Consider the following 20,796-nt stretch of genomic DNA (forward strand, 5'->3'; position numbering starts at 1 on the left):
GCAGCATTTGCAATATGATTTCTAAGGACTTCCCCAAACATGCTATCTTTTATTATAATAACCCTGTGAGATATTACTAGCCCAACTTTATAGATGCAGAAAGAGGCTCTAAGAGATTAATTTGCTAAAGATCACACCACTGTTAAGCCAGAGGAAAGTCCCAGAATTCAGTTCTCCAGCTCCCAATCCTGTATTCATTCCACTGCTTCAAGTTGATAAATCCTTCATACCGATAAATTCCATGCCAGAGTATCTGCCCCTAACGTCCACATACAAGGGCACCTCTGCAGATGAGTAGTTACTCAACAAGAGTGCAGGTGAGTGGAAAATTTTTCCTGAAGAAGTTAAAACTGGGTGGTAGGAGGCTGAGGCTGATGTTCATTGCCAGCTTGGTGTCCACCTGGGCCCTTTCATGCATGCAGACTAAAACCATGTTCATAAAACCATGTTCTCTTCATAAAACCATGTTCATCATTTGTCCTTCAGGGTTTAAACTAATGCTGTCCCCAAAAGAGTCCCACTGAAAATCTGAGCCGCTTTCACTATTCCTTTACTCCCTTCAGCTTAACTTTGATAGCTTGTAGCTATTCCAGAGCGTGCCTATTCCCAAACTCCTCGGGAATTTTTCTCCAGAAGTCATACACAGATGTGTTAGTTCGCCAGCTAGACTTCAAGCAAGATCTGTGTTTTCTATATCTCAGATTCCTCCCTGCCTTTTTTGATACCTTTCCTCTTTCTTCCAATGGCCTAGAAATCTGCTATGCACTCAACAAATGCCTACTGAGGGGATGAGAACCTGCAGGAGTGTGGTGAAAGCCCAGCTTGATTAGTAATTAGGAGGTGTGTGATTTTAGGCAGGTCTGTGGGTCCCGGTTTTCTCACCATAAAATGGTTATGGGAACAGCAAGTGGGTGGACTACATGAGGTCTATAATCTCTAAGATTCTATAAATATTCATAGTATTTTCATTGGGCTAAATCATAGCTTTACTTTATTTCATTGGGGATGGGAGAGGAGATAAATGTGAATTCCAAAGAAAAGAATGTTAAAAACAAGATAAATATGGAGATCAAATAACTAACCACTCACCAGGCAGAAGAAAGCCAATGTGTTTGGAAAATTAATAAAGCAAAGGAGACTGAGAGAGAGTAGTAATGTCTTGGGCAAATGTCTTGGGCAAGGGTAGAGATATGGATCCTTTCTGACAGGGGTGTAAAGGGATTAGAGGATGGAATGTAAATGGGAACAGATTGGTAACCAGAAAACTGCTTTAGTGGTTAGACATATGTAGTATATAATATATGCTTTTTAGAATTTTTAAAAAAAATTTATTTTAGAGAGAGAGAGCAAGCAGGGTAGAGGGGCAGAGAGAGAGAATATTAAGTAGGCTCCATGCTCTAACACAGGGCTTGATCTCATGACCTTGAGACTATGACCTGAGTTGAAATCAAGAACTGACTAAGCCACCCAGCTGCCCCTAATGTTTGCTTTTTAAATTTGCTCTTCTGTTTGCTATTCAAGCTTGAAATCAAATGTTAAGAATGTCAGCATTGAGACTGCTTAGATCATGAGAAAGAAAATAAGATGCAAACTAACAACTTCCTTGTGAAAATACAGACAGAAGTTCCTGGTATTAAAATGGGGATTAATATTACCAACATTTGTCCATTAGCAACCTATTTTCCTAAATCTGGGAGGGGAGAATAAGGGGTAAGTAATGACAATTTTATCCAAGATATTTCTCCCAAGTTTAATTTTATTAAAGATTTTAAAATTCCAAGTAATACTGTACTGGCTTTGTTAAAATTGAGTTCTAGCTGACAGACCTTGTAATATTTTAAAATGGTTTTATAAGGAGGCCTGTCCATGCCTTCATTAAGAAACTCCCTTAGATGGGTGAATTATGGCAGGCAGTGAACCCAAGTCTACAATGTGGTATTAGGGGTGAGAATTCATCTGAGGAGCTAAAGGAAAAGAAAGTTAAGTTCAGCTTGAAACTTGAAGGAAAAAAAAAATGGTACCTCTTTAGAAAAGAAAGTCTCTGAAATTAAAAAGTAATGCTTGAAGCAAGTAACAATCCTTGGATTGTCGGATGTAAAAGGTTTTAGCTGGTATCCAAAATTGAAGTGACACTTTAAATGATTAAATCAACAGGAGTGCATGGTGGATAAGAGGCCAGAAAAATTCCATTTAAAAAAAAAAGCAAAAAATTTAAAGGGATTTGATACTTAAGAGCCATTTTTAGGAATTTCTTGATGAAATTTTTGATACTAAAACTGCAGAGCAGAAATTTATTGTTAATCCATGTTATGTAACTTTGAATCCAGTCTGCCCTTCATCTTCTACCTCAGAAAAGGGCCTAAATTAAACCAAAGTCTATAAAGACATTTCTGCAGGGAAAAAAAGTGTGTGTGTGTGTGCGCGCGCGTGCATGTTAAAGACAAACATACCTGCTTCATCGTAGGATACAGTCAATTTTTCTAGCATTTCTCTGTCAATTGACAGAATCTGCTGTTCAAGGATGGTCTGGTACGACAAAACACTATTTTCTTTGTCCTTCTCGTAGTCCTGAAGATGCTGTTTGAGGGCCTCTGGGAGTCGCGATTTTACATATTCTGCTGCAGTCTGCAGTTAAAACAGGTAGAGAACCCTATTAGTAGCCATCTTAGGCTGTTCCCTTCCCCTCAAGTGCTGTAGTGAAACCGAAAGCACTGTGACACAAACCCTTTAGACAAGCACATTCTTGTCATTGTCATTGTTAGACTCCACTCTACGAAGTATGGTGGGCCTTCAAATAGACTCACAGACCTCTAGGAATTTTCTACCAGGTTTAAAGGTACAAAAGATGATGGATTTGGTTTGGCATACAAAGAGTTATCACCCGGAGTTCCAACTATTCCGCTGAACTCTGAGGACCCAGTGATAGTAATTTTACTGGCTATAAATCTGACTTGCCCTGGTCTAGAATGCAGAAGCTAGTCACTCAACCCAGCGGTGAGCTCACCTATGCCACGGCATCCACTTCTCTGCTTTGATGTTCTCTGCTCATTAATGCTTACACAGGAACTCCTGTGAAGTGAATAGAGAGTCCTCTGCTGGGGCTGATAATGGAATAATGGCATAAACAGAATGAAGAGACCTAAGGCAATGATGCCCTTAACCTGAAAAAAGAACTGTTTACCACTCAATGTCTTGGCCTATATATATACATATATATTTCTGATATATAGATACAGATATAGATATATAGACATAGAAATCGTTCTTAGCTTATTTTCTTTTTCTCGGCTACACAATCTGCACGAAGCACTCCTAACTAGTAACACCTGAAATCGCATGCAGTGATTTTTCAACCAGGTAAGCAAGCTTCCATTTGAAGTAGGAAGGAAGGCATGCATACTTTGAAAAAGACCTCCCCAAAGATTCTGGTATGTTCTGCTGCTGGGCTGGAGATAGCATACTCTTCTCCCTCCCAGCTGAGAATCACAATTAAAGTTAAACAGAACTTTAAGAGAGAAATTAAGTGATACAGCGGCATGTATGAATCAGGGGAATTGTGAAATTCTTAAAACACATCGCTTAAGAAAACCAAGAGTTTGGCATCTCCTGGCGGTCCAGTTCTGCCTCACATGCATGGGGACTGAAGGTGATAAAATAAACAAATGCATACATATACTGCTTAAAATTATACTCACAACCACTAATAAATTTAAATAAAAGAAACTGTTAAAAAGGATTGTCTCTGGGATATGTGCCTAGAAGACCCATCCACATAGTTTAATATATATATATATTTTAATTCTGATACAGCTATTCATTGCATAATTTAAGACAAGTGTGAGTTAAACACACACACAAACACATATATAGTACATGCTCATCAACAGGGTTTTGTTTTGTTTTTTCGTTTATAGAACAGTATGCTCTATAACCTTTGGAAATAATGAGCTAGGTCTATTTGAACTGACAAGGAAGAACATCATGATATTACCTTTAACATTAAAAAACAAAGTTACAGAATACCAGTGACAATATATCCTTTTTATGGAAAGCATACATATATGTATGTACATAATTAATCTGTAATATCATATGTGCCTGGGAGAAGGTAGGGAGAGCTATACTCCAATTGTAGAGAATACTCACTTTTTACTCTCCACATTTCTGAATTGTTTCACTGCTCTTACTATTATAATTTTTATCTTTAAAATCTATTAAAATTTTTACTATTAAAATTTTTATCTTTTTATCTTTATCTTTATTAAAATTTTTATCTTTGTAACCTTCAGAGTTTTCCTTTTAAATGTTAGCACAGTTTAAGAGGAAGAGAAACTTGCCAGAACAATGACAATTAATTTCCCAGGAAAAGTCTACTGGGAAATGATGGGGAAAAGTTATAGATCAGTCCTCAGAATGGCAAAATATACCACCCAACACTTTTTATTTCCACATTTACATTTAGAGTTCCTAGGTCAGTTGTTGATGAAATTACAATTTTAAAATTTCACCAAACATTGCTCAATTTCTCTGCCAGCCATCTAGTGCAGAACAAATAAAATTATTCCATAAAATGTAAATGGACTCAGCATATTACCACAACATATTTAATTCTAGAGTTTAATAACAATTTTCTCTTGACACTGGAAAACAAACATACTGCAGAATAACTATTTGTAGACTCATACTACCTTGCTATTTAGTGTAATATCGTCTTTAATGTTTTTTCTTGGAGATAATCTATGAGGTACCAGCAGTAATTTAAAATGCACATTTTACAAATACTGGTGTACTCTCTATTATTGAAAGCATACACATTTCCTTGAAATTGTACTACTGATTTACTTTTCTAATTAAAATCATGATACAGGCCTTTGAACAGGGCCTATTTTTTTTTTTTTTTTTTTACTATGTTGTTGTTAGACTTTGGCATTTCATTTCTAAAACAGTATAACTGCATGTGCATGTATAGAGTTCTTCCCATGGGAAAGATTCTTAAGAGGAACAGAAAGAAAGCAATTCTGGCAAAATACTAGATTCTGTCAAGATATTTCAAGAAATCACCTTCATACTGAGGCAATGCTCTAAATGTATTCAAATGGCAGTTAAAACCTTATGTTCAAGCGTGAATCTATGTTAAAAAAGAGGCTGTCATACAAATACCATATGATCTCACTTATATGTAGAATCTTAAACAAAACAAAAGAAAACTGAACTCGTAGATGCTGAGAACAGATTGGTGGGATGGGGGTGGTCAAAATGGGTGAAGGTGGTCAAAAGGTACAAACTTTCAGTTATAAAATAAATAGGTCTTGGGCGTATAATGTTTGGCATGATGGCTACAGTTGAAAATACTGTATTGTATATTTGAAAGTTGCTAAGAGAGTAGATCTTAAAGATTCTTATCACAAGAAAAAATTGTAACTATGTGTGATGATAGATGTTAATTAGACTTAATGTGGTAATCGTTCCTAATATATACAAATACCAAATCATTATGTTGTACACCTGAAACAATTGTCAGTTATATCTCAATAAAAAACCAGGCTGTTATCTTATTAACTGAGATTATAATTATTCCACAGGTAACAGATAATACAAAGAAAAATTTAAATTTAAGAATTTCATTGGAATTCTAAAAAATTAAAATTTAAGATTACTTATCTATTGTTTCATCAATGAGAAATGCTACTGGAAGTTTAAATCCTAAATTACATGCTCTTATAATCAACCATTCCAGAAACGATAATATTAGTTAGCAATATCAGTATCTTGCATTCGTGTGGTACTTTACACTTTCCCCAGCAATTTATGCTGTTACCATTCTGTATGTTCACAATAACTTTGAATGAAAGTAGACAAATTACTGGTTTTGGCCAGTCCTTCACATCCTTCAAAGTTTGGCTAAAATGCTACAAATTCTTTTAGTGAACACACCTAATAGTAGCCAAGAGTCTTTCAAGTGTTTGTGTAGGTATTTGTATAGGTGTAAGTATTTTCCTCAGTGTGGCTGAGATAAGAACTGTATCTTACATACCCTTAGGTTCCCCCAGCATCTGGTTCAGTGCTTGGCACCAAGAAGTTTAACATCTTGGCTCTAGCCAAGAATCAGGTATTTTGCGATAGCTTTTAGAGAAAACCTTCTGACAGTATATAATTCTTTGCTTGCAATCTTAACTTGCTTTCACGATTCTAGATAGAGCCTAGGAGTCATTTTCCACTGGAAAATGCTACTACACTTAGTCTTTAATTATCATTGATGTCATTACTGTAGGAAAGTAAACAGCTTAAACCCAAAATAGCAAATTATGTACTTCACATACAAAACTGTACAGGAAGCTTTATTTAATGTGTTCCTCTCTCCATAATTGTTCCATCTTCTCCATTCTTGCCTTTATTTCTTCATTTGGCAATGGGTTTGAATCTGCTAGGGACCGTCTGAAGAGTCATGTGGAATGCAGCTCAAAACTGGGCTTCTCAGTTAATGGTTGCCCTGTGGAGGTTAACTCTGCCTACATGTTCAAGTTTGTGCTTGTTCGGGTGGTAGCAGAGAAGCCTCAGGGCAGAAACTGGAAGACACACAGTTCACAGGTTCTCCAGATTACACCTGAGAAGATGGTCAACAGCTGGAAAGATGAGCTAAAAACTGGTGAGGCAGGGCACAAAAGGTGCCCTGCCAATGCACCCTCTTACAGAATTTGCATACATAGCAACTTTGGTCTGGAGGACAGTAAAGGGCTAGAGCAGACCTTGTAAAAAATACTCAAAAAGGATAAAATAAAAGCAGCAGAATGACTAAGTGTCTAAATTCAGGAACCTACTAGGTAGAAGGCTGGTACTGGTCATTCGGCTAAAAAGCTCTTTACTATTACAGTGGTATATGTTCTTTAGGAAATAATCAATATATATGAAAGAATGGGCGGGGGTGCAAAGTATTTTAAAAGCTGCTAACTGCTTCACAATTCATCTTAAAAACCTGTCAGCCAGCCAATTCCAACTTCTTGAATGCCTGCTGAGTAAAGTGCATTAGACCCAACACCGCTTGGAGAACAAACGTCTGACATAAAGGAACCTGCAAGTTTAATGTCCAAACAACACACACACATGAAATACTGGAAAAACACACTTCACAAAGAAATAAAAAACAGGCATGAATCTTGGGATAAATTAACATATTTATTTCATATATGAGCCATATTAAGTGCTGAATGGCCTCCAGGGAGAAAAATTAAGGAGTGGGAACAAGAAAAGAACCAGAAAAATCACTGGAGTTTAAAGATCAGTTTTGAAGAAGCATTTACTGGAGGAAAGAAAAGCAATCTAGAAAGTAGTGAATGCAAGTTCATAAGAAGAAATATTAAGAAATGAAGAAGATGAAAACTAGGAGTAAGAAAGAGCTTGGCAGTTGGAGAAGTTTTAACTCCCCGTTAAACCAGTGTTTGGATCTGTACCAGCAGTAACAGGAAATACTAACCATCTCAAAGAGAGAAATAAATAATCACATCTTGTTTTGAGAAAAAATGTGCTTGGAGCTGAGTTTCAGAGGCACTTGAATAAAATTAAAGCACGGAGACAAGTAAAAAGTCTGAAGGACAGGAAAACTGGCCTTCCATACTGTGGTTGGAGTATAAATGGGACAATTTATTTAGACAGAATATGAAAAAATGTAACCACTTTAAAACAGTGTGTAGCTTTTACCTAGTAATGGCCTTTCTAGGAACTTATTTTAAGAAAAAGTTAAATATGAGGTTAAAGATTTGGGTGTAATATTTTTGAATGTAAATCCCTCTCATTTATGTAGGTTCTCTAAGGCTGGGGCAGACTGTTATGGTGGTATGTTCAAGATGGAGTTTATTCTTCATACAGGAACTCCTGGGATTGTGGTTAGTGGTCTGGAAGAACTGCCATTTATTCTGTGACATCACTACTTGAATAAAAGTTTACATTCTCTTCCAGGGGGGAAAAAGATTTGGGTGTAAACATGTTTACCGAAGTATTATTCATGGAAATTGGTTGATTCAATTATGCGGCATCCATACAATGGAATACAATGTGGCTATTAAAAATCATATTATGAAAGAACACTAAATTATGTGGGGAAATGTTCAAAATGAAAAGCAGATTACAAAACAGTTTGTACACTACACGTGGGAAGAGAAAATTGGCTGAATTATATCAATATGGATCACAGTTATCTCAGAGTACCAAGAGTTCAGGTGATACTAATTTTTTTTCTCTATGCTGTTTTCTGCATTTTCCCAATTTTCTAAAATAAAAACAGTAGGAAATGATTGACCATTTTCTATGTGCCAGGCACCATGCTGAATGCTTTATGTGTATTCACGTATTTAATCCTCACTGTGACCCTAAGAAGTTTCTACAGATGAGGACAGTGACTCAGAGAGGCTAAGTCATTTATCCTTGGCTACGCAGTGAGTGCTGGAGCCGGAAACACCAACTGTTTGCAAGCCAAAAGAGAAAAAAAGTTTTTTTAAAAAAGAGGGTGATGCCTACTGTGGTCATTCCTTTACAAGGTAAAGCAGCCCTAGGCTGGGATAAGGGCCCTGAGAAGAGGACAAAGGAGCACTTGATCCAAGTTTGGTGACAGATGGGGAAGAAAAATGTGTAAAATGGCTTCGATGTTGCAAAACTGGAAGCTAAACATGAGGTGGTGCTATTAAGAGTAAATGGGAAAACTGAGTAAAGTGAAGCATAATAAACTTACTTTTAAACATTTAACTGTAAGCCTGGAGAATATCCACCTCTCCATAACCTATGGAATATACACCACCTCCCCTCAAAAAGGAAAAACCTCCACAAGGAGAAAGTATTAGACTTATTTTATAGAACTTGAAAGAAGAATACCAGACAAATGACGTTGGTTACAAGTTCTAGGGAGGTGAAAGCTATTTCCAAGAAAAGATATTAAGTGATACTGCATTAATTTCTACTAGAGCCACCATTTGAGAAAGATCACAAGCAAATTAGACCTATGTTCAAATTACTTTTAGTATTTTTCTCTGAGAATTGGCAGAGGTCAAGTTAATATCCATTTTGACCTTTGACAGGCTTAAAATAAAAACAGGCTTCTGATGTCATTAATGAAAATATGCTTTACATTTTTTATTTAATACTGTATATTTCATGGCTGTGGGAGTTTTTAATATTTTGCCCCCTACTTTCTAATCAAATAGTCTATCTTATTACCAAGTCTAAGACTTAGTCTATCATATGCAATTTTATATTTACAAATTTTAGGTATGATATTCAAAAAAAAAAAAAGAAAGAAAGAAAGATCCTTCTAAACTCAATAAATTCTTACTTAGAAGATATTTTTAAAACCAAAGAATGATTTTTTTAAACATTTTATTTTTTAAGTAATCTCTATACCCAACATATGGAGACCAAACTCACAACCCTGAGATCAAGAGCCATGAGCTTCACAGGCTGAGCCAGGCAGGCAGCCCCCAAGGAATGGGTTTTAACATTAAGTTTGTAATGAGCTGTGTTATAAATGCTAGTCCTGCTGTAAAGACCCAATTTCAAAGCAACTTAGAAAAACTAACAAATGAGATTCTAAGATTACAAAATCTGAGAAAAGTACCTTAAAAACACACACTCACTTTTGCCTCAATGATGGTCTTGAGCCTTCTTTGCCAAGTAAAAAAAGTAGTTTCAGAATTTTAATAACTCTCAAATTTCAAATTATCTGATTTTATAAATTACCCCACCCTCCTTCATTTTACCTAATATGTACACACACACACACACACACACACACACACACACACACAACTGTAATTTGGCGAAAAGAAATGCTCCATTGATGTGAATGGGACAAATAATTGATGGCAGCCCCATTCAGTTTATATTTATACCATATATATGCCTGACTTGGAACACAGTGTGCTACTGCTTCAAATAAGTGTTGATTATAAATGAACACAGGTTTCTAAAACTGGTTCAAAAGAAGACTAATGGGCTGATCTTTGGATCCATATTACCCACAGCTAACAGCGATCTTATCACACACAATATGGTGCTGGATCTGGCTCTAAGGGCATCTGATCAGCGACCCTTTAGCTGAGAGGTAGACTTTGGTGCTGATGACGACATACAAGAAAGCCCAGATGGGAAATCAATTCTGCAAATACTGAGTAGGAAGAAAAGCTGTATTTTGGGAAATGGTGACTCAGGAATGATAGCTAGGTACTCACAAGATAAAGGAGAGACCATAAAGGAGATCCTTCAAAATCTGTGCCACAGGAAGACACAAGGGAGAAGGGAGTAATATTTTTATTGCAGACAAGGATTGCCTGCCCTTGAAGGGAAGTGAATGTGCATGGGCTGATTTGGCAGCAGCCAGCACACAGATCACACGTTAATTTACTTAGGTCCATCGTGGAATCCATCTTTCTTATGGTTACATATCATTAACTTTTGACAACTGCTCTTTGGCCCCAGGCACTTTAAAACAAAGTCAGAGTGAGTGCCCTTGCCCACCAGAAAGAGGACATAAGGCAAGGGAGCTGTTCCTGTCTCATACCTGCCAAAAGCCTCATTTCTTGCCATTTTTAGTCTCTGCCACTTCTAACCTGGAGGGGGTTATTTAAATAAGAAAGACATCTCTGAGAGGACCATCTTGCACTCCTGAATTCATAATCCTGGCTCCAGAAGGCGATGTGATTCCTCCAAGAGAGACAGCATCAGGAAAAAGTTCCTGGCTTAAACCTGAAGTATATAAATGAAATCCCACACTTATTATGGAGATTTGAGATTGCCCTGGAGAGCCAGAGCTGTGGATGTGCAAATGTTAGTCAGTCTGTGATGGAATGACCACCACAGAGGGCATAACACTCAGCAGGTGAGGGACCTGAAATCATATTACCTACTTAATACGGAGATTGAAGTTTTCATTTAGTTTAATCATAAAGATGCTGACTGCTAACTTATAGATTATTCAGGATAATTCACCTGGGATTCTTCAAGTGACAAACCTTTAATAATTTTATCAGTCATCTGATCCATATTTGATCTGAGGCCATTTTCACGTGGTAGCACCAAGCATGTCAGAGTGTGAAAATATAACTCAAATTCCACTCCCTAAGTGATAGCTTCCCAGACTGCAGATGGATATATATACATATATACCAAATTACTTTCCTTTTCTATTTTTTTTAAAGTTTATGTATTTATTTTGAGAGAGACAGAGACAGTGTGAGTTGGGGAGGGGCAGAGAGAAAGGGAGAGAGAGAGAATACCAAGCAGGCTCCACGAGGCCAGCGCAGAGCCCGACATGGGGTTCGAACTCATGAAGCAGCAAGATCATGAACTTAGCCGAAAACCAAGAATCAGACGCTTAATCAGCTGAGCCACTCAGGTGCCCTTACTTTCCTTTTCTAGATCCCCGTTCTCTAGTCCAGTAAGATATTATTAGCCAAGGAATCTAACACTGTCTAGCCATGTGATTTATTTTCCTAATCTTACTGCTTTGATAATAAAAATCTACACTCAAACTCTAAGGAATTAAAAAGGTTCATCTATTTACAGTCTGAAGAAAAGTTGAAGTTATCTTCTACTATCAAAGTGATGATTAATGAAGCCTTTGCCCCTCAGTTACCACACACATTCTAGAGAATCAGGGGAGAATAGACTATACAATTTCCATGGTCCTTTTAATTTTTTTCTTAAAGCACACATACACACATCTAAGTTCTCCTGAGAGATGGCAACATAAAAACAGTCTGCTGGTGAACTGTCTTGTAAATCTGTTGAGAAAACAAGCAGCACTCAGCCAAAGCAGTCTTGTTCAATTTTTTGATAGGTGAGTTCCTATCATTTCAGCAGTTATAGAAAGAAGTAAGAAATCGTTTCACATTCTATACACTTGACATCTATAGAAGAAAAAAGCCAGGTAATATTTGTTTACAGAGAGGAAAATATGGCATATTTCAAAGAAAATTATGGTTAATTACTGATAAAATTCCCTTCCATTTCTGAATCTTAGGCTTGGGTAAATACTAATTTCCCTAGATGCTCTCCAAATGTGTTCTAGAAAGTTCCATGCAGAATGCTAACTGAAAATGCCCTTGGTAATTCATAAAGCCAATGGGATCAACTGTTATAAATGAATTATAAAACACTCATGAGTTAATTAATCAAAAAGAACTCTAAAACAATAGAGCAGTCTCTCAGGGAGGCAGCCAGAACATAGTCAGAAAAAATGTTCCTTGTTGGGCAATAGGGCCAGAGAACTCCTCTTGGGCCTCATTTGGCTTCTGCTCCACAGCTACCATCAGGCTCTTCAGGGAGCACCTCCAAAGAACAGATGTGGCCAGGTGGCAGAGAAGTTCAAGGCCAATGCCAATCGATCTGATGTCCCCAGACTGATAGGACTTTAAAAAGTGCCTTCAAAATCAGTATTACATTTAGGCTCCTTGTATGTGCAGTGGTGGTGTGGAGAAGGGTCCATCCTTCTGTCCAGGAAGCTGGTAACTGTCTTATTCTGCCATTCCAATTTCTGCATGGAACTTTCAATCTCTGGTTTATGCTAGTTCTTCCCCTATCAAAAGGCAAATATTTTAAGGAGTAATACACTAAGAAATGTTCAGTCTTAGTGTGGACAAGTTGAACAGGTTTTTATATATAGGGAGGTAAAATAAGAAGCAATAAAGCACTGAGAGAAATTCCTAGGAATGAGGCATAAAGTGGGAAAGTGAAGGTCAGGACAGACAGACATTGTGTACTCTGAGATTTAACTCTGTGTGGAGGAAAACACAAAACTCTGATCTACTTTAAGGTTTAATTTACTCTTCTCCATCTCTGGCTTCACCTGCAAGACCTACCATCAAAACTTTTTTGAGGATAACCTAACAAAAAAACCACCTTAATTTGTTCCATCTCACACATAGGGAAGGACAGAATGCATTCAGTAGCATCTATTGCATGCCCATAGTTTTAAAACTTCTGTACAGACAGGAGTCATTACTTAGGTTGCAAAAGGAGTGTTCCAGAACAAAAGCTATGGTTTCCCTCCCCTGTACTGCCACAGCACCGTCTTTTGTTTGGACCTCTCTACAGCTCTCAACCACTCACATGGTCTGCATCCAGCCACCTATTTGCCACCTCACTAATTTATGAGCAACTAACAGGTGGGACAAAAGTGTTTTCACACATAACATTGAACCCAGTGTAGGCATGCCAGGAGAAAAGGGTGGAGAGGGGGGTACTTGAAAACTAAGCTTAACGCTGTATGAATGTTAATTTTTTTGATCACAAACATAAAAGGACTGGGCCCATTGTGTTTCTATTACTCTGACATTTGCCACTCTTCTGCCATTAATACAAATGTCATACTATTTTACACTTAAGCACCAAATCTTGTTTAATACCACAGGAAACAGTACTGTTAGTTTTGCTAGTTTGGACAGAGCCAGCCCTTGCTGTATCTCAAACTAAGAAACTGTTTCTTATTGCTTTTGTATCATTTTGAACGTAAATGAAAATCTGAGGAGAGCAATGGATCCTCTTGTGTGCATGTGTGTGCGCACACACACACACACACACACACACAAAATGTATATCTCGTGTCCCATTTTAGGAACCCAAGTATGAAGTTCATGAACGAGGTCTCAGCAAAGCCTTATTAGATCCACTCATGGAAAGGACACTTAGGACAGGGCTTTAGTTTTTTCTACAAATTTGGTGGTTGGACTTGATCAGTGTTTCTCAGGGATGTTACTGCTTCTGAATCACTTGAGACAGGGGTAGGGGATGTCTTCTTAAAAATGTAGACTATGGGTTCTATTCCCTACTTGATAAATCAAGATATTTCAGGTGGGACGCTAGAATCTGCTTTTTAAACTTGTACTATATTTTAACGAGGTAGGGAGAAACCTACCAGTTTCTACCCCTTAGAGTTCTGTTTTTTATAAGGTGCAGGCACGTGTATTTTTGCAAAGCTATACAACAAATTCTGATGTATATCCAGAGCTATACCAGAGCCTCCACAATAAAGCCCTCCTGCATCCCCCAGGACTCAGTTTGGTGCGTAAATATTTTTAATTCTTGTAAAAACCTTACTGTATGCAGTGATATTCCCACACGGCCTGTCTACCCTCCGTGCCACAGGCTTTTTTTATTGTATAAAATCGCCAATCTGTTCGGCCTCTGAAAGGCTGAGCCCTCCCTAAAGCAAGCTAACTGACCTTGAGTACTTCTGATGCCAGGAGCACCTGGAACCCTTTCCCAACAGCTTGTGCGCAATCAAGCAAGTCTCAGCAAGCTGTGTGAAACAGGCCACAAAATGACCTGTGGCAAAGCACCTTGAAAACATAGTGATATCCTCTTGACCATGCCCAGGCATGGTCAGAACACTGGCTTGACCTCTGCTGGGAACTGCCAGTGGAATTCTGAAGCCTGAAGAGTGGCAGCAAAATGTAGCAGAAAGGAAAGCAAATCAGCATCACCAGCAGTGTTGCATAACTTTGCATACAGAGTTTGAAAGGGTATCTTATTTTAGCAAGAGGAAAATGGGATACCTAGTTGCATGGCACAGCTATAATTTAGTAGTGAATACACCTGCTTATGTAAATATAAAATGACACATTTTAAAATCTGAATGGGCAGGGGCACCTGGCTGGTTCAGTCAGAAGAGCGAGTGACTTTTGATCTCGAGGTCGTGAGTTTGAGCCCCACGTGGGGTGTAGAGATTACTTAAATTTTTTTTTTTAAAAAACTAAAATAAATTTGAATAGGTGAATAGTTCATGGACCCTACAGAGAAAAATATATCCTTTTCCAAGTCCTGCTTCAACTCCGAACAAGAGTTGGATGAGCAGGCATGCAGTCACAGGCTAGAATTATATCCTTTACATCCTTCCAATTACTACTTGTCTACTATGTGCCAGGCAGTGTGCTAGTTGCTAGGAATAATGGTGGGCAAAAGTAGACATGTCTCTGCTCTCATGGTGCTTAAGGTCTAGTGAGGAGACAAAAATTAACGAAATATGTAGTCTCTTAAGTAAGTGTATAAATATAAACAGAAGTGCTCTAAGGAAAGGAATAAGGTTCTTTGAGAGGATATAACAAACAAACCTAAACAACCTGGTGAGGGAAAAGGGATGCTTCCCTGAGAGAATGATGCTTGAGCCAAGATCTAAAAATTAGGAGGTTCACAGGTAAAGGAGTAAAGAGTAAGGAAATAAGAGGTCAATACAGAGGTGCCTGGGTAGCTCAGCTGATTAAGTATCTGACTCTTGATTTCAGCTCAGGTCATAATCTCAAGGTTCATGAGATCGAGGCCAACACCGGGCTCTGTACTGACAGATGGAGCCTGCCTGTGATTCTCTCTCTTTCTCTCTCTCTCTTTCTCTCTTTACCCCTTCCCTGCTGTCTCTCCCTCTCTTAAAATAAAAATTAAAAAAAAATAATAATAAATATAACAAAAAAAGAAGAGGTCAATACAGGCAGCAAAAAGAGCATATTTTATTGATATGGAATTTCTAAAATGTGCATCAATGAGAGCTATGAGTGAATAGAAGCTGCAATTTTATAGGAGGGAAGGCTTCACGATGGACCTGTACTCTGAGGTGTTAGATACAGGTCACTGAGTCTGTTGAGGAACATATGGAAGGGAGCAATACACACTACACTTGCCCAAATAAAACCAGTAATAATTTTCTGTGTTGGGGCAAGGGATGGGGAGGGGGAGTTAGTTTCTGAATTTCTTTTCATTAACATGACTTTCTCATAAAGAAGCTGAGTTAAGAATGACAATCAGGCCCCAACAAGCTCTTGACCTCCCAGTTAATAATGCCTCGTGTATTTTTTTTAATGTTTATTTTTGAGAAAGAGACAGAGTGTGAGCAGGGGGAGGGGACAGAGAGAGAGAGGGGGAGACACAGAATCTGAAGCAGGCTCCAGGCTCTGAGCTGTCAGCACAGAGGCCGACGTGGGGCTCAGACCCACAGACCTCAAGATCATGATCTGAGATGAAGTCAGACACTTAACCAACTGAGCCACCCAGGTACCCCAATGTCTTGTGTATTTTTAATTTTTTCTTTCTCACCTAGTCCTCACACTGTTGCCTGTCTTTGTTTAGTACAGGCAACTGGTAGAGTCTTTGCTCTCCTTCCACATTAATCTCAAGTGTTAAATTTACACCAAGTTTTGACCTTTTTACAATAACACACAGAATCATAATACTTCTGGGTATCTTCTACTATTTTTTTTTCTTTAAGTCAGAGAAAATATCTGTTTCCAAAAGGAACTGTGTGAGCTAAAATAGCATCAACTAATAAGCCTAAAGTACCTTAAAATCATTTGTCCTGAGTTGTAAAATTCTTGCCCAAAAAGTCAGAGGAATAAAACTAAAACAAAGTAAAATGAAATACATAAAATTAAACTTCTTTTAAGAAATGTATGCAAGTTGCCTCAGCAGGGTAAGAAAGAAGGCCAGTGGTCCCCCCATGTCATGTTCCCTCTATGTGGATACATGGTCTTATTTCATGTGGAAAGTTCCCCACAAACAAAAGAATAGAGAAAAAGACTTGAATGTATATTATAGCTTAGTATTTCTCACTGGCAGAGACTTAATTCAGAATGATAAAATCTGAGTAATTAAGATTCACATCTTCAGAGTTTTTTCCACCTACCTGGGAAGATGGCTAGAGAATCATAAGTAACATAATTTACCCATCTAGGTGGGCTGACCCAGCTCTTTAGTAGGCATATATTTGACGGCTACCATTTATTGAGTTCTTACTGTGTGCTAGGCACTATACTTGGTACTTTCTATAAATTACTTCATTTAATCCTCACAACAGCCCTGAAAGGTGGATCTGACTGTCAGTGTTTTGCAGATGTGCCCTTGCACCTCTCATAGTCCTTTGTTCTTCAACAAAATCTATAGTTTCATAAATATTTCATGTGGGCAAGTTTTAGGAATTTGCAGCTAAGAAAAATAATATAGTGAAATTGAGATGAAGCCAGGGATAAAGCTGAGACATAAAATACATGCCTTAAGATTCCATCTTAAGAGGTTAAGATGAATTAACATCTTTAACAATAATATTATTAAAGACTTTAACAATAATAATAATGTTCTATTATTTGGTCGAAGATTTGTCACTGAGCTTAGACCCACACTGAGAATCCCCCTCAATACTGTACTCCAGGCAGCCACCAATTAATCAAAGTTAGCACAAGAGATGAAACCTGTTCATGTGCCTTAGTCTAAATCCAGGGCGGCAAACTACAGCCCAAACACCTGCCTTTGTACATAAAGTTTTACTGGGACACAACCCCAAACAATTGTTTGTATACTGTCTATGGCTGCTTCTAACTCCATTGGCAGAGTTGAGCAGTTGAGACAGAGTACATATGATATACAAAGCCTAAAGTATTTATTATATGGCTCTTTACAGAAAAAGTTTGCCAAACCCTGGTATATATTAATGGCCAAGCTAAAGAAAATCAGCAGATGTGTGTGTGTGTGTATACACACATTACGTATATGTATATGTATATATATTACTGATTATGTATATGTATATATATATATTACTGATATGTATATGTATGTGTATATGTATATATATTACTGATTATGTATATGTATATATATTACTGATATTGTTTAACTCACATTTATTATTTGCCTTCATGTACTTAATCATGTGTTGGCTCTAGGTGTGTAAAAATAAGTTGTACAGAGTCATTACCTAGAAACAGGTCACAATCTAGCTACAGAATTGACTAAAGAGATAATCACAAAACAATCTGATCAGCTCTAAAATGTAAGTACATGCAAATTTACTATGTGAGCCCAATAAAGTTGGTTGTAACACTCCAGAGAGATTTCTTAAACATTCTATAGCTTTCCACTTGACCACATAACCTAAAAAGTCAGAGGCAACTGCAGCTCAGTAGCAATCCTCAGAGGAAATGGGTAGATAAAAATGCAGCCAGGCATTATAAAGAGTAGCTGCTGTAACATGATGTAATGTTAAAAATGAAAAGGTCATTAGGCATTCTAGAAACAATGGGCAACTGGCAATGCATCATAAAAAACTAACTTAAGCAACTATGGATTCTCAAAACTGTCATATGTCAGAATCACATTATCACAAGAAAATTAACAAGGTTCCAAAGAGACATGTAAAGTTTGAATTAGGATTCGTCGTAGATTGGCAGGGACATAATAAATTCATAATTATAGTAATCCACAGCTGCTTCAACCTTAGAAAATAATGAATTGCTTAGTAAGGGCTGGTGTCTATGAAATGGCAAGCAAAAACCATTTACTATGGAGCAGGGTCCTATCTTTATGTCCTGTATCCAGATAGTCCATATCCAAGGGAAATTCACCTAAAGATTTATTGTTGCAACAAGCAATTTCCAAATGTCATAAATTAGTATGGAAGTAATCAGACTATAAAAAGTATAAACTTTGCCATCTACACCCTCCTTTTATTCTACAAGGTAGTACCTATGAGTCTTCTTCAAAACATATTATGTTGATCTAAGTGCCCTAGGATGAAGAGGTCATTAAATAAGTCTACGTGACTTACAAGATGCACTCAACAAACCAAGCTTTCTGTTCTAACACCAATCATGTATCTTCATTTAGATAATTAAATAGAAGGTTAATAGAATTTTAGAAGACAGGTAGCTGGCCATTTTAGCTTTGAATAGCTATTTATAAGTGAGTTGCCAGTTTGGTTTGAAATGACCTGTACAAAACAAAATTTTATATATAACACATTTTAATGTAACATTTTAATGGTATCCTTCCCAAGAACTAGGTAAATTCTCAGGGTCCATTCCAGTTCTTTAAAGAGAAAATGAGATTTGGGTGTATGTGTGTCCTATGTAATTTTTCAAATGAAAGTTCTAGAAATGATAGCTCAATTCTGTAATACCTCATTTAACAAGTGTCATCAGGGAATGAAGAGTTCCACATAAGTGAATGTCCCATTTAACTCTACTACTCTAAATGATGAAAAATTATTTTAACCTCCTTTGATGGATATATTTCTGAAGTGAAACACATACTTCCACAGTTTTTCAACGAGAATACACAGAAGAAAATCTAGCATTTTTTGTTAAGACCATCTTTAGAACACAAAAGGTGGAAACACTCATTTCTCCTATACATGAAATTGGTTCCCACATCCAAGCACTCTGACTGCTGTGGGAAGCTCTTCATGGACTTTATGATTATCATTTTCTCCTTAGTCCTTTTTTGTTTACTGCCTGGTTCATTATAGTGCTCCAGATAGTTGAAACAGGGGGTGGGGGGATGAGAGTCTATCCTTCAGATAGGTAGAATGTAATTTAAAAATGTGAATATTGAATGCATACCTACTTTTTATTAAAAATCATAAAGAACTTCCCTTTAGATTCATATACTCTAAGAAAATCCATCAAAATAGCAAGAATAAAACTGGTAACTTTATACCCATGATGCTTATGATTCACATAGATGGGTCAATAAATATAAGGAATTCATGAAAATCTAAATGGAGTTGGTATGATTTGTCTTATGAAAAGTTATTTAGCTTTACACTTACCTAAATATTCATTATTTGGGCCAAAATTAGAACTATGACTTTCATCTCTGGTTCTTTAGTACTTTGTACAATATCAGGCATTAGGTACATGCTCACTGCTTGAGGAATGAATGAATCAATAGACTTCATTATCACAGAAGCATTTTTAAAATTCACTGTCTAAATTTTAGATAATCAGTTGACCTTAACTCACTTAAGTTCTTACACTAGATTTTTCTCAATTTTATTAAAAAAATTCATATGCAATATAGGAAGTTAGAGTTGTATACAATGGATGGCCCATTTACTCTAGGATCTCTGCCACTCTTTTTCGCTATTCTCTATATGAGCTAAAGCAATTAGAAATAGGGTCTGGGAAGTTCCTAAATTCATAGAGTTTAAATCTTTTTATAAACATGCATTATAAGACTTTCCAGTTTTGTTCTATCACATACTGGAACAGATGAACAATACTTAGTCATAGAATCTTATTAGCCAAAGTAATGTTTTCAAACATTACTTGTAAATGAACAACTTCTTCAAATATTAAGAAAACAAATGCACAAGAATTAAAGAACAAACCAGGGAGTTATTCCTGACTAGGCTTCTAGAAACCACTGTAAAACTGTGGAAACTTCCATATTAATGAACAGTACTCATGTTCACTTCCATATGGTTTTGGTTACGCACACACCTGTAGTTACTCTTTCCTCCACCAGATGGCATCCATGAATCAAGCAAAATGCCCAACTTCCATGATACTCAAGAGGGAAACTGAATAAATGTACTAAGGTGTGGTTGTCATCCTGTCTACTGGATGAACAACTGTCAAAATTCAGTTATGAAATGCAGATGGCTGCCTGTACTGGGTTACAAAGCAGGCCTAGTAATTCATTTGAGTATGCATTCTTTCAACACTTATTGAATGTTAACGATTCTCCTAGTATTATGCTGAACAGAGAGAGCAAAAAGAAGAATCCTAGCCCTCAAAAAGCTTATGATTTAAGGAAGCAGATGAGTGGTAAAGAAACAACTACAAAAGAGTACAATAAACTTCTCTAGGTGGGAAGTCTTGGAAACACCATGACACATGACATATGTGAGCTGAGCCTTGAGGGATGTAAGGTTAGAGCAGAACAATAAGCAGAGTAGCAACCCAGGCAAAGAACACAGGGCACACACAAAGGCATGAAAAACACGGTATGTTTGAGGTTAAATTGGGTTTAAGGGCTGGAGTGAAGAGTCTA

The 20,796-nt window shown here is 37.1% G+C and overlaps 1 protein-coding gene across 3 annotated transcripts in view; it reads right to left on the reverse strand.

The window, feature by feature from the left end:
* The window catches only part of PPM1L (protein phosphatase, Mg2+/Mn2+ dependent 1L), a 289,323-nt gene that overhangs the window by 95,209 nt on the left and 173,318 nt on the right, over positions 1-20,796 (reverse strand). For 2 of the 3 annotated variants that reach the window (XM_027061496.2, XM_053221262.1), the window contains exon 2: positions 2,451-2,625. In XM_027061496.2, the coding sequence (XP_026917297.1) occupies positions 2,451-2,625 (175 nt within the window). Of the gene's footprint in view, positions 1-2,450; positions 2,626-3,004; positions 3,091-20,796 lie in introns of those variants that run through there. The other variant, XM_027061497.2, reaches the window with a different exon arrangement.

The sequence above is a fragment of the Acinonyx jubatus genome, chromosome C2 (genome assembly GCF_027475565.1).
Source record: "Acinonyx jubatus isolate Ajub_Pintada_27869175 chromosome C2, VMU_Ajub_asm_v1.0, whole genome shotgun sequence".
Classification (NCBI taxonomy): Eukaryota; Metazoa; Chordata; class Mammalia; order Carnivora; family Felidae; genus Acinonyx; species Acinonyx jubatus.